At 38.0% G+C, this 12,086-nt stretch overlaps 1 protein-coding gene across 2 annotated transcripts in view; it reads right to left on the bottom strand.

Moving 5' to 3' along the window:
• Nucleotides 1-12,086, bottom strand: part of mdga2a (MAM domain containing glycosylphosphatidylinositol anchor 2a) — a 129,693-nt gene that overhangs the window by 42,760 nt on the left and 74,847 nt on the right. For both annotated transcript variants that reach the window (XM_079633633.1, XM_079633634.1), the window contains exon 8: nucleotides 9,432-9,725. In XM_079633633.1, coding sequence (XP_079489759.1) covers nucleotides 9,432-9,725 — 294 coding nt within the window. The remainder of the gene's footprint in view (nucleotides 1-9,431; nucleotides 9,726-12,086) is intronic.

Genomic DNA, 12,086 nt, shown 5'->3' with positions numbered 1-12,086 from the left:
GACAAAATTATACAATCATTTATGAGGTCATTTCTTAAACCATTCTCTGAACTTAAGACCAAATACAAAATGAAGTCAAACAAAGCAGTTAGAATTACTGCCAGGCACAACAGCCTTATGAGACTTCATGTTAAAACTTTTGAATCAGTTGTGTTGACTTCTGCATCATTATTAAGGGTCTTAATTGCACACAGAAGACAACACTTTCCAGTGAAGACGTTATGACTGTTTAGCTGCACGAAACATTTGTTTCTGACCTGTGTAGGAAATAGTTATGCAACACGCAATTACATGACATGACAACAGGCTTGTGTATAGATGAGAGTGTTAAAACCTATTAATTAACAAGTCCCCAGGAAACCCTCTTTACAAATTTGTGTCCAATATTAACTAAAGCAATAATGCAGTTTTTTGTTCTATTTGGGTGAATTTCTTAGGGGACTAAAAGCTGGGTTTGATGCATGAATGGTGATAGTACTTTGAATTGCACTCAGGACTTTTGCATGAGCATACCCTCTTTTTCATAAATTAATACTATTGGGAATAAATTAGTTCTCTGCTAATTAGGCTGGCAGCCAGTTCTGAATGCCATGCTAAGCGAACATCGAGCATGGAACACTGGCACTGTGTCATCCGAGGAGAGGAATATTCCTCTATTCTCCAGCGCTTATCCCAGTTCCACACCACTAATCAGGATGCCAATTTTATCCCCTCATAACGAGGATCCACACTGCTCTTATATTCCACATCAGAATCCTTATTTGCATATGAGCCGTCCCAGTGTTTTGTCACTTTGAATAAGTAACTGTCATCCAAAAAACTCTCTTGTAGCAGCTTCTTAAAGCATGCATCAGTTCTACTTAGACCTCGTCCAAGTTGCAATTACTTATCGCTGGGCCCAGATGGAATCTGTGGGCTTTTATTGCATTTTCTGCACTTATTTTAGGAAAACTCATCTAAATGGATTTAAACGTGCTAAAATGTTGAGAGTACTACTTTTATTTGTAGCAGAAAAATGTAATCAAATTAGCCAAACCGTTGAATAAATAAACATGCAGTGTTGGGCAAAATGTTCATTTTAAAAACATGGGAACAAAATTATTTAAAAGTAAAGATTCCGAAAGCATTTACAGAGATCTCGAGATACAGATTTAAGAGCTTTACAGTAGTAATAGTAAATATTATATTGTATTATATGATATGATTAATATGATATTTTTAAATATGGTTTCATTATAAATATGGGGATTATCTCTAATATGGACACCCAACTTAATACTTGATATTTACCATGTATATAGATAGTATCTGTATTAGAATAACAATACTATGACCTCACTAATATCTTCACTACTTTCAGCGACGCAGCTGTTCATCACTAGGGCAGATGATGTGTAGAACTTTGTGAATGACGCTCATTCGGATTCTGTTCGGATTCTAAAGCTGCCGTGAAGAAGAATCCTCTCGAGAACTTTTTTCTACCCGGCTGCTTTGAGAATCAGAAGAGGACAAGGTGGGTTGTTACTGTCAGGGTTTAACTGCAATTATCCCTTCATTAAAATATATTAGATCATTAATAATCAGTCAGCCTTGCCACATTTAGATGTAATTAAAACTTACTTCACTCCAAGGTGTTGGGAGTCCAAGGTGCACGGCAGTCACATTCATCACGTATGCTTAACTAACATGACGATATGTGAATCCATCATCAAAATCTGATCTCAAAGGCAGAATTAAAATGTCACACCAACAAAAAAACAATGTCCCTCCCTCATTTTACAAATAGAAGCTTTAGCAACTGCAAGCTAGGCATTTTATGAGGCCGAGAAAACTTGTAGCGTTAAAGAAATGTCACGTCCTAATGAGAGAGGCTCATCTGCCGGTGCAAAACACTCCTGAGAAAATGACAATATGAGCTCAATTGACACCCTCCCTATTTCTACCTCCCTTTCTGTTATCGTTGCTCCCATCAAACGCATGGGAGCAACGACAAGAGTGCCAATTGACCTTTACAATCCGTAGCCGTTTGCCTCCTGCAAAAATCGTATGTGACGAGGTTCCGAGTCTGGTCACAGTCATTGGTTTTGTGGCAATCATTGTCCGTCTTGCATGAATCGGTGTGTGCTTAATTATGGATGGGTAGTTTTTTGCCGGTACATGCTCGGAAAATGAATTCAATTAACCCCTTGACTGGCGAACACTGGCGATGTTGTGTGGAATGTGGGGCGTCCGTGTCAACTCCTGACAAGTGACAGGAGATAATTGAGTTAAAGTGCATTAAAAATACTCCAGTTATACTGACATTTGGCCTGGACACTAGACATTTGCCTCACTTTTTGAAACGTCACACCTCTGCTTCCAGTTATTTTCTGTGGCCATTATTTATTTCTGGACCGAATTGCGCATAATTGCATCAGACACACAGAGATTGTACAAAGGGACAGCCGTATTACAGCATACTTTGACACAATGGCAGTGGACAGAGAAAGTTTCCAGCACTGGAAATGTGGTCATTTTATTGAGAGAGACGATAAAAAAAAAGAGCGTTATTGGGGAAATAGGGCAGGATTGAGAACATTACAGGCCAGTGCGTGCAAACTATTTGGGCTAAAAAAAACTAAAAAAATTATAAATTGGGCTGCTCAAATAAAACGAAAAGTTCAAGATTAACTTAATAAATAAAAAAAAATAAAAAAACTATCACAATTGCAACTTTATATCTCACAATGTTACTTCATATCTCACAAAATTATTTTTTAACTTGCAATTGACCATTCGCAAAGACCCGCCCCCCTTGGTTACTGTCGCTATGTCCGACAAGCTATTTGTGGCTCTTTAATGTGTCGTGACAGATCGCTGTAGAGCATTAGTTAAAGCTGCTCGTGAACATCTCTTGAGGTGATCATCTCTTCCTTCTAGTTCATTTATAGCATCAAATAAACATGAATGAACATAAGAAGGAATGTTGTTTTAACCGTGGAAAGGCGTCAGTACACTCCGTTTTTCAAGTTCAAATCCTCCCATGTTAATCTACTAACTCTCCTGAGTGCTTTGTCGGACAAAATGGCGGATGGCGAAGTATGATTGGTCAGATCACCTGTCAATCAAGCTCCCTGCGAAAGGTCAATTGTGACTATTTTTCAATGTGACGATAAATAGTCAAAATTGTGACTTAATTTCTCATAATTCCAACTTCATATATCACACAACACACAACACACACACACACACACACACACACACAAAGATGAGCTGAGAACAATTAATCTGCAAACCAGAACTCAGATGCATGTTTAAATTATGGTCTGTTGCTTTTCAGATGTCCTCAGGCGGTTCATTTTCAACCTAGCATTCCATCAGAGAAAAAGTTCAAGGTCAGTGGCAGTCAGCCCGAGCGCTGGAGCGAGTCGCGAGTTGTGGTTTTTGAGGAGCAATTAAACTGAATGCTAACAGAAGGCTGAGAACTATGTATGCGGAAAGGATGATGCTGGGGTCATCTTGGTTATCATTGGAGACACAAGCAGAGATTTCTATAGGGATCAAAACTCATCCTTCATGATGAAAAGATAATGCAAAGTTATATTGCAGCTTTATGAGTGGTTGAATGGTTGTCACTAAAATAAAGAAATGCAACCAAAGTCACATGACATAGATCTGTTAAGCTATTCACAAGCACTTAATTTCACAGTGAATAGTCCCATTTGAATAGGTAAATGTGTAAGTCCACGTAAAAGGGGCATGATTGACAGAATAGGTGCAGATAGCTGAGAAAAAAATAAAAGGTATTTCCAAAGAAATTTAGCAGAGGACATTTGAAACTTGAAACATGGGTTATGAAAATTTGATTATAACCTTTACACAGCACATTCTGTACAACTGTACATTCTTTGCTGTCCTTATCTATCTATCTATCTATCTATCTATCTATCTATCTATCTATCTATCTATCTATCTATCTATCTATCTATCTATCTATCTATCTATCTATCTATCTATCTATCTATAACTGAAATCAATCAATAAATAATGGAAAAATATATATGTAAAATAAATAAATAAATGGCACTTATTACGAACACTACCATATTAAATGTAGGGCCCTATCTTGCACCCAGCGCAATTGACTTTGAACACCGACGCATGTATCATTCCTATTTTGCACCCGCGCACAGCAGACTTTTCCCTCCACAGACGCACGTCGGTAAATTAGGGAATGAACTTGCGCTCCCGGGGGCGGTTCAGCGCAAAGAGGAGGCGTGTTTCGGCGCAAAACTTCCATGGTGCTATTTTCCAGTTTTAGAAAGCAATTGCGCCACTGACCAGGGAAAAAACAGTCTAAAGACAGTGGCGCGTTGCGCGTTAGTGATATGGTATTTTAAGGGCGCGTGCTTGGCCATAATGTTAACGCGCATCCACTTTGATTCTTTAATACAAACAGACGCAGCAGTTTTCATTTTTGCAAATCATACATTATTACAAGGAAAAATATTAACACACGAGGGAAATCATTGTTGTGTCCGTGAAGATGTGAAAAAGATCTATCTAGATTTAAAAAAAAAAAAAAACTAGATTAGGCTACACATTTACCCAAATTATACGCCTGTTTAACCGACGCTAATTTGGGTGGGTTTCTCCCATCATCCCCAATGTCACTTCTCTGTGTTTTACAGTCCTGACGAGAACGTCGGCCTCCTCGGCTGTGAACCACTCCCGGCGTGCGCTGGCAAATCCGCCGTTATAATAGCGATCCGCCATGGAACAAGCGCGCCGGCTCTTAAAGGGAATGTGAGAGGACGCTCTGATTGGTTTATTTCACGTTACGCCCAAACCACACCTATGAATAATGAAGCTACTTCAGACCAACCCCTTTTACATTTGCGCCAGGCGCAAGAGTCATTTATCCCGCCGGGAAAATAGCAACAGCGCCGGGATCCGCCCACAAAGTTACTTGCGCTTTGCGCTTTGACACTTGCGTTTCAGATCGTTAAAAAAGGGCCCGTAGTGTTTATCATCTAGAGATAAGCTTTGGGTGAAAACATGAAAATAAATAAATAAATAAAGAGAATTAGTGTGAAAAATGTGTAAATATTAATATATAATCCGTTAATACTATACATACTATTCCTTTTGAACCCAATATGTAATTTGTCAAAGTATATTCTTGTCTCGTCCACCATGATGACAAATGAAATAGGTCTATGGAAGTCAGATCTCGGTAACACTTTACAATAAGGTTCATTAGTTAACATTAGTTAACTACATTAGTTAACGTTAACTAATAATGAACTGCACTTATACAGCATTTATTCATCTTTGTTAATGTTAATTTCGACATTTACTAATACTTTATTAAAATCTTGTTAACATGAGTTAATGCACTGTGAACTAACATGAACAAACAATGAACAGCTTTATTCATATTAACTAACATTAACAAAGATTCATAAATACTGTAACAAATGTATTGTTCATGTTAGTTAATACATTAAATAATGTTTAATAAATGAACCTTATTGTAAAGTGTTACCCAGATCTCAAACCAAAGTATATCCAGATGGATGTATATACTGTCCAGAAATGAGCTTCTACTGTTTAGCTTTTAATTTAGTCCAAAAATGATATTATCCTGATTAAATGCCAGGGAAAATAGGGGAAAATCCAAGGGGTAACTTAACAGATGGCACTCAGGCATTAACCTCTGCACTATTTGTTCTGTGACGAGAGGGCCGAGTTTCATTTTATTACCAATATAACAGAGTAATGCAGATTTGAAGCGCTTTGACAGAACGAAATCCAGGGCAATCTCTCTGATGGACAACCAACCCCCTTCTCGCTTACTCACACAAACATGCTCGCTCTCTCTGTACTATCTCCATACTTTCTCTTGCCCTGTCATAATTCCGCCTCTTTCTTTCTTTCCCTCCCTCACTCTTTCAGCATCTGTCTTCATGCTTCTTTTATCCCACCTTGCCTCTCTCTCTCTCTCTCTCTGTCTGTCTGTCTCCACCCCCGCAGTTCTAGCACTTGCTGCAAGACCCGTTCAGCTGTCACAGACATAAGCAGACATTATCCACTGGCATACATTTGTGCCTTGGACTTCTGCAAGTAATGACTGCAGCATTAGGATTACCTCTGGACCCCCCCTCGACTATTCAACTGCAATCATTCTGTCTGTGATGGAGGGGGAGTGAGCAGCCATTATCACACAGGGAGAGATGACATAAGTTAGAGCGGTGGATGAGAATGAGTCATCAAATACAGTTACTCGTTCTGAGCGGCTAATGCTTATGCTAGCTGCGCTTCTGCTGAGCAGGAAATGATGGCTTCGTTAAAGAGCTTGTATCTTTCACTAATACTTCCACATGCAATATACTGTACGTGCAGCTAACAGTGAGACGTGTAACATACAGTATATGGCTGCTTCAAATGAAGATTTGAGGAATGCGTTTAAAGGGACAGTATAATCAAACTGAGATTCTGTTCGATTGCTCACTTTCATGTCATTCCAAACACATTTGACTTTGTTTCCTCTGTGGTACACAAACAAAAGGAGAAATGCTAAAAAAAAAGTACTGGTAATTTTTTTTCAACATAATTACAACAAATGGGGAGATTTAAAGGTTCAACAAGGATGCAAATGCACCATAAAAGTGGACCATACAATGGCTTTGTGCGAGAAAGACTGAAATATTCTCATCCAGCGAGCTGTTAATAAAAAAATGCTGTGATCAAATGTTTTAATCAATGAGCTGAAACCAGAGCAGTCTGATTTGTAAATGATTCATTCAGATTGGTTTGGTTACCTGAAACAACTGATTCAGTAACAGATCTGACTCAAAATAACATTTAATTTACAAATTAGACATTAGCCTACTACATCTCTCACAAAGACATTGAGGGAAGCTAGGGGGACGTCAAGATATTTAATGAATAATGACTTAAATTTTGGGTCTGTTCCTCACTTAAAACCATTGAATGACTTCAGAATATCTGGAATACAGTGCACAAGACGTATAGACCACTTTTACGCAACATAGGGTATATGTTTACAAAACAGCAATTTGGCACCGAACGTGCCAAATGTTTTTCCTTTGCAATTTTTGCATACAGAACGCAAGGTTGTCAAAATGATCGCGAAAATGACTAAAAACGCTGCATTGTGCATATAGTTCCCAGAATATATACAGTTAGAAGATGGCTGTGTCTCATGTGACCTTGTTATTTGTACAAAAAGTCGACGTGTTCCTTTAAGATCCACTTTATTGCATTGTTAAGCTCCAAGCCTAATAAAATACACCTGAACAAGCTAATCGAGGGCTTCAGGTCCTATAAGAAAGCTACAGGCCGGTGAGTCTGGTCAGGGTTTGAGCTAAACTCTGCAGGGATGTGGATCGCAAGGGCCAGAGTTGCCCAGCCCTGCTATTGACATTATTTGTAAACTAATAGAGTTTGACATTTGCATTACATAACCAGCTCCATACGTATTTCTTTTCTGATGTAGTACACTTTAGTAGCTCACTTGGTACAGCATTCACAGTCCTGTGAAACACACTAAACTCAAAGCTCAAAGACTTGTGGAAGCACAATAAAATGGCATGGCTGTTTCAACAAATGCGTTTTTATTTGAAGTTTGTTTTGGGGTGGGCTACGTTATTTTTTTTAATTTATTTTTTTATCTTAAAAACTCAAATCCCCATTCATTGTAAATGCCTTCAATAAAAGTTACTAGTAAATTCCTCAAAATATCTCCGTTTGTGTTCACAGAAAAATTTAATTCAAATGATGATGGGATGTATGGATGAACTGTAACAAATTCTAAAAGGACAAAATCCTGCTGTCTGCATTAAAACAGACACATAAAAATTGAACCGCCAAGCAAAAGCTAAGATTATAACAGGCATCCGTGACTGTACTTCACTGGAGAGTAGAGCTTTGAATTATAATCATGACCTAAAAAGCAGGTGACAAGTGACAAGCAGTTCCCTCACCAAGAAAATGAATCGATTTCTCAAACAAGCTCTCATTTTATGTAGAAAATAATAATAATAATCCAAGAGCAAAGTATGATGGGTTTAAGCAAATTTCACAAGACACTACAGCACATTCCAGATCTTGTGTTCATTAGTTTTCACTAAGCCAGTGCAATATGCAAAGGTCAGGAATATTTGATTCAACTAAATAGGGCATAATGATCACACATGCTGAATTCATAGTAGGGTGTAACAAAAGACAAAGCTCAGGGAGAGCGGGCAATTACAGAGACACAAAATAAAAGCAGTGAATCGTGACTAACAAACAAAATCACTGACTTAAGATCACAACAGGAAACACACAAAGGCTATCTCAGACCAATCTGGCCCTCTAGACAAAAAGAGAGTCTGAAGACATTAAAGAAGTAAAACGCTGACACAAGATAGTATTGTGAAGTGTTAGTTAAAATTCAAGTCAGAATTTTTTTTGTGTGTGTGGATCTATACAGTTTTAGCAATTATATCTTAAAGTGCTGAGCGCTTTTCAGCCGACGCTACATTGTGTTCCTTCATGCGCACGTTTTAAATGAAATCTTCAAGCACAATGCATTGCTAATTAAGGTACACACAGAGGTCATTCAAACTTTTTTTTTTTCAATACAAACACTATGAAACATGTTTAAATGCATGCATAGTCCTAACATTTTCCACAAAGCAGAACTGTCATGCCATACTGTACATGTACGACTGGTAGTAAAGTGTATGAGAACAATATACTCAGCAATCTGCCTTGGGAGGAACTGAGATTGAATATGAGATTGTTGTTTCTAACACATGTCATTTAGGGTGCAAGTTATTATCAAGATGGATATATAATAGATCTCCCTGACATCGTTACTGTACAAATGCCAGATACTTAATTAAAAACTCTTTAGATACTTTAAGTGAAGCGTATATCTGTAATCCACCATACATCCTACTTGCATTATGGCTGTAATCAGATATTCCATGACTTAGTGAGCTGTAGGGGAGAATAAGAAAACGTAGCCAAGGCCAGAACATGTTTTTCACCTTCCCCATAGATGAAATTATGGTTAACACTTACATCTGACCCTCTCATGTGCCTGTCTCCGAGTCAAACCGAGTCAAAGTCCTCTTCAACAATTTATTCATGATATGCTATGCTATAATATGGAATGCATTACATTGCATTAACCTCTGCACCTGCGCTAATTGAATCTGCAAGCCTTAATGAGACACCGAGAAAAGATCGGCAATGTGCATCGCTCACCAAGGTTGTCTGTAATTACAATTAATGATGCCCCTATACTTTCTTCATTTATTTCTCCAGAAAACTAATGGTTTGCCAATCAACCACGACAAAAACGTATGTTCTAGCCTGAATGTAAGTTAATTAGGTCCAGCTAAAGTGCACGAGCAACAAGCACGTCCGGTACTTACACAGCACTATGAGCTCCACGATGGCCTCTCTGGGTTTGACGTTGAAGCCGTTGTACTGGCTGGTTTGGCAGCGGTACGTTCCGGTCATCTCACGGGAGACGTTGACGATGCGCAGAACTCCATCGTAACTTTCGGTTTGCATGTTGCCATCCGGCATGGGGGCCTCCTTATCAGCACGGGACCAAAGGATGATGGGTTTGGGTTTGCCGGAGACCAGGCACTGCAGCTCTACGGTGTCGCCCTCCTGAGTGGCCAAAGGTGACTTTCCTCGTGGGACGGTCAGGTTGGGTGGAACTAAAAGAGAGTAGATGATGATCAGAATGTACATATTACAATGAGCTATGAAAATGCACATTTTACTCCACAGTCCTTGGAGGAATATTCTGGGTACAAGTCGACAGCATTTATTGTGTAATGATAATAACCAGACACAATATATTTACACCACTAAAGTTTGTATACTATACTACTACAAAATTGTGAAAAAGGTATAATTTTTTCAATGATTTTGAAAGTGTTTTATACTAAAAAAGGCTGCATTTATTTACGTCAATCAAAAAAGCTGTTTTCAATTTTGATCTATTTTACAATGTAATTTATTCCTGTGATGGCAAACGTGCATTTTCAGCAGCCATTACTCCAGTCTTCAGTGTGACCAGATTTTTTTTGTGTGCATTTTTTGAACATTTAAACTACTGTCTAAAATAAATCACCAATTTTGCAGTGGGACTACTGCTCTAGGTGAATAAACATCTTGTCACAGACATAATATCTGTAGCGGTTTTGCCAGTACATCAATAGAGACATCTTGTCACCCACCAGGTGTCAGGTAACTACGTTTCTGGCTGGTTTTCGCCAACAGACATCATAAACGTATGCAGACGACAGCAAGGAGACAAGTTTATGTTCTTCTGCTGATTCCAGACAACAGTCTGGCAAACTACCGGCTCAGCTCCATGTAAACAAGGATGTTGTCACCTTCCTTCTTGGGATTCTAGCAGGACATTGTGTGAAGGTTACTACAGGCCTTATCGCTGTTGCGTTGTCATGGCGACAAAAGACAGAATATCATTTTGCACACTTTTCTATCTTTAGTCTCATGTTAAAACATATAATATGTGTTTTGTGTGGATATGCTATTTTTTTTGCCTATAAACAGTATGTATTTTAATGTTTATTGCCTGCTCTCATTTACTTAAATTGTAAGTGTTTTTTTCTTTAACTAATGGATAAAAACAACCTTATTTTCTGTTGTAATGGACATAGAAATGTCACAAATGCTGTCGACTGACCCTACCTTGTATTAAACCCATACCATTCATTCATTAAAATGTTTCCAGTTATACACAGGATGAATAGGTGCAAGGAAATATTCGTTTTCCACATAAAATCCTCAATTACTGAACAATTTGTCCAGAATACTTTCCGCCAACTTTTTTGATTGAGTCCAGACTTTGGAAACTGCAGGGTCAGGTTGACGTGATGACATGATCTGTGAAACAGGACAACTGAAGATGCCTCTGAAATGAGCCACTATGTTCAAAGTATCTGGACATGAATTGTCCAAGTCTCCACAGCCCACTTCACAAGCACCATTAATAAAAGAGCTGCATGAAAACAAGGGCCCTTGTTGGGTAGTGAGCATATCACTTGACTGTGTTCTTCTGGGATTCTCTTAAAAAGTGGGAACAAACTTTTTCTTTTAAATCCTATTTTATTACAATACAAGAAACGGGAGGTCCCAATGAAAGTATGATATGTGAGGTATGAAAGAAGATGACGAAAACACATAAATACTGTACAGTGGAAAATAAGAACTTTTTTCCTCCTTTGGAGAAAAAATAGAAATCTACTTTTCTCTCCTCCATAAGGTGAGTGGGAAAGACTGATTTATATGAAGGGATGGTAATGAGTATAGCATGAAAAAAGAGGAGAACAATGCTGAATGTATTTCCGATTGCGACTGCAGGGGGCCTGGTGGGAGAGAGATCTTGCGTCTGCAGGTTGATTAAGCATGACTTCTTTTGCAGACCCAGGGCAAACAAACAAACAAACAAACAAACAAACATAGGACATTTTGCATAATGAAATGAGTCAGAAAATAAATCACATTATCCATTCTGGCAACATTAAAAGCCTAAAACAGCATTATCTATGTTTTGTGACAGAAAAAAATCTTTTAGATCTACATTTGTATCATTAAAATGTCATCAGTGGGGGAGGCTGAGATTATTTTGTTTTATTGAAGCTATAAAGCCGTAATGTGCCGAAACAGTCGGTAAAACAATAATAAATGTAATCACCATAAAAATGTTTTAATAATAAATAATTTTAAAGTTTTTTTTTTTTTTAATTTCAAAGAGTGATGGAATCCTACCATTAACCCCATTTCCACTGCAATTGTTTCTCATTTACTCAGTAATGCATGCATGATTTCTAATTAATTCATATTTCTAATTAATAAATCCATGTTGCTGTAAGTGCCAAGCTGGTTAAAACATGGTACGGTTTCATCTGCTGAAACTCACAGACTGATGTTTTCAGCAAATCTCTTTGAATCCTCATGGCAGTGATATTTAACAGATTCAGGTGTATGACCTTCATACATACAAACAAACAAATAAATATCGGCAAAAATTGAAAAAAGACGTTAAT

Source organism: Phoxinus phoxinus (assembly GCF_949152265.1).
Source record: "Phoxinus phoxinus genome assembly, chromosome: 13".
NCBI classification, from domain to species: domain Eukaryota; kingdom Metazoa; phylum Chordata; class Actinopteri; order Cypriniformes; family Leuciscidae; genus Phoxinus; species Phoxinus phoxinus.
This window is presented reverse-complemented; position numbering and strand designations above follow the sequence as displayed.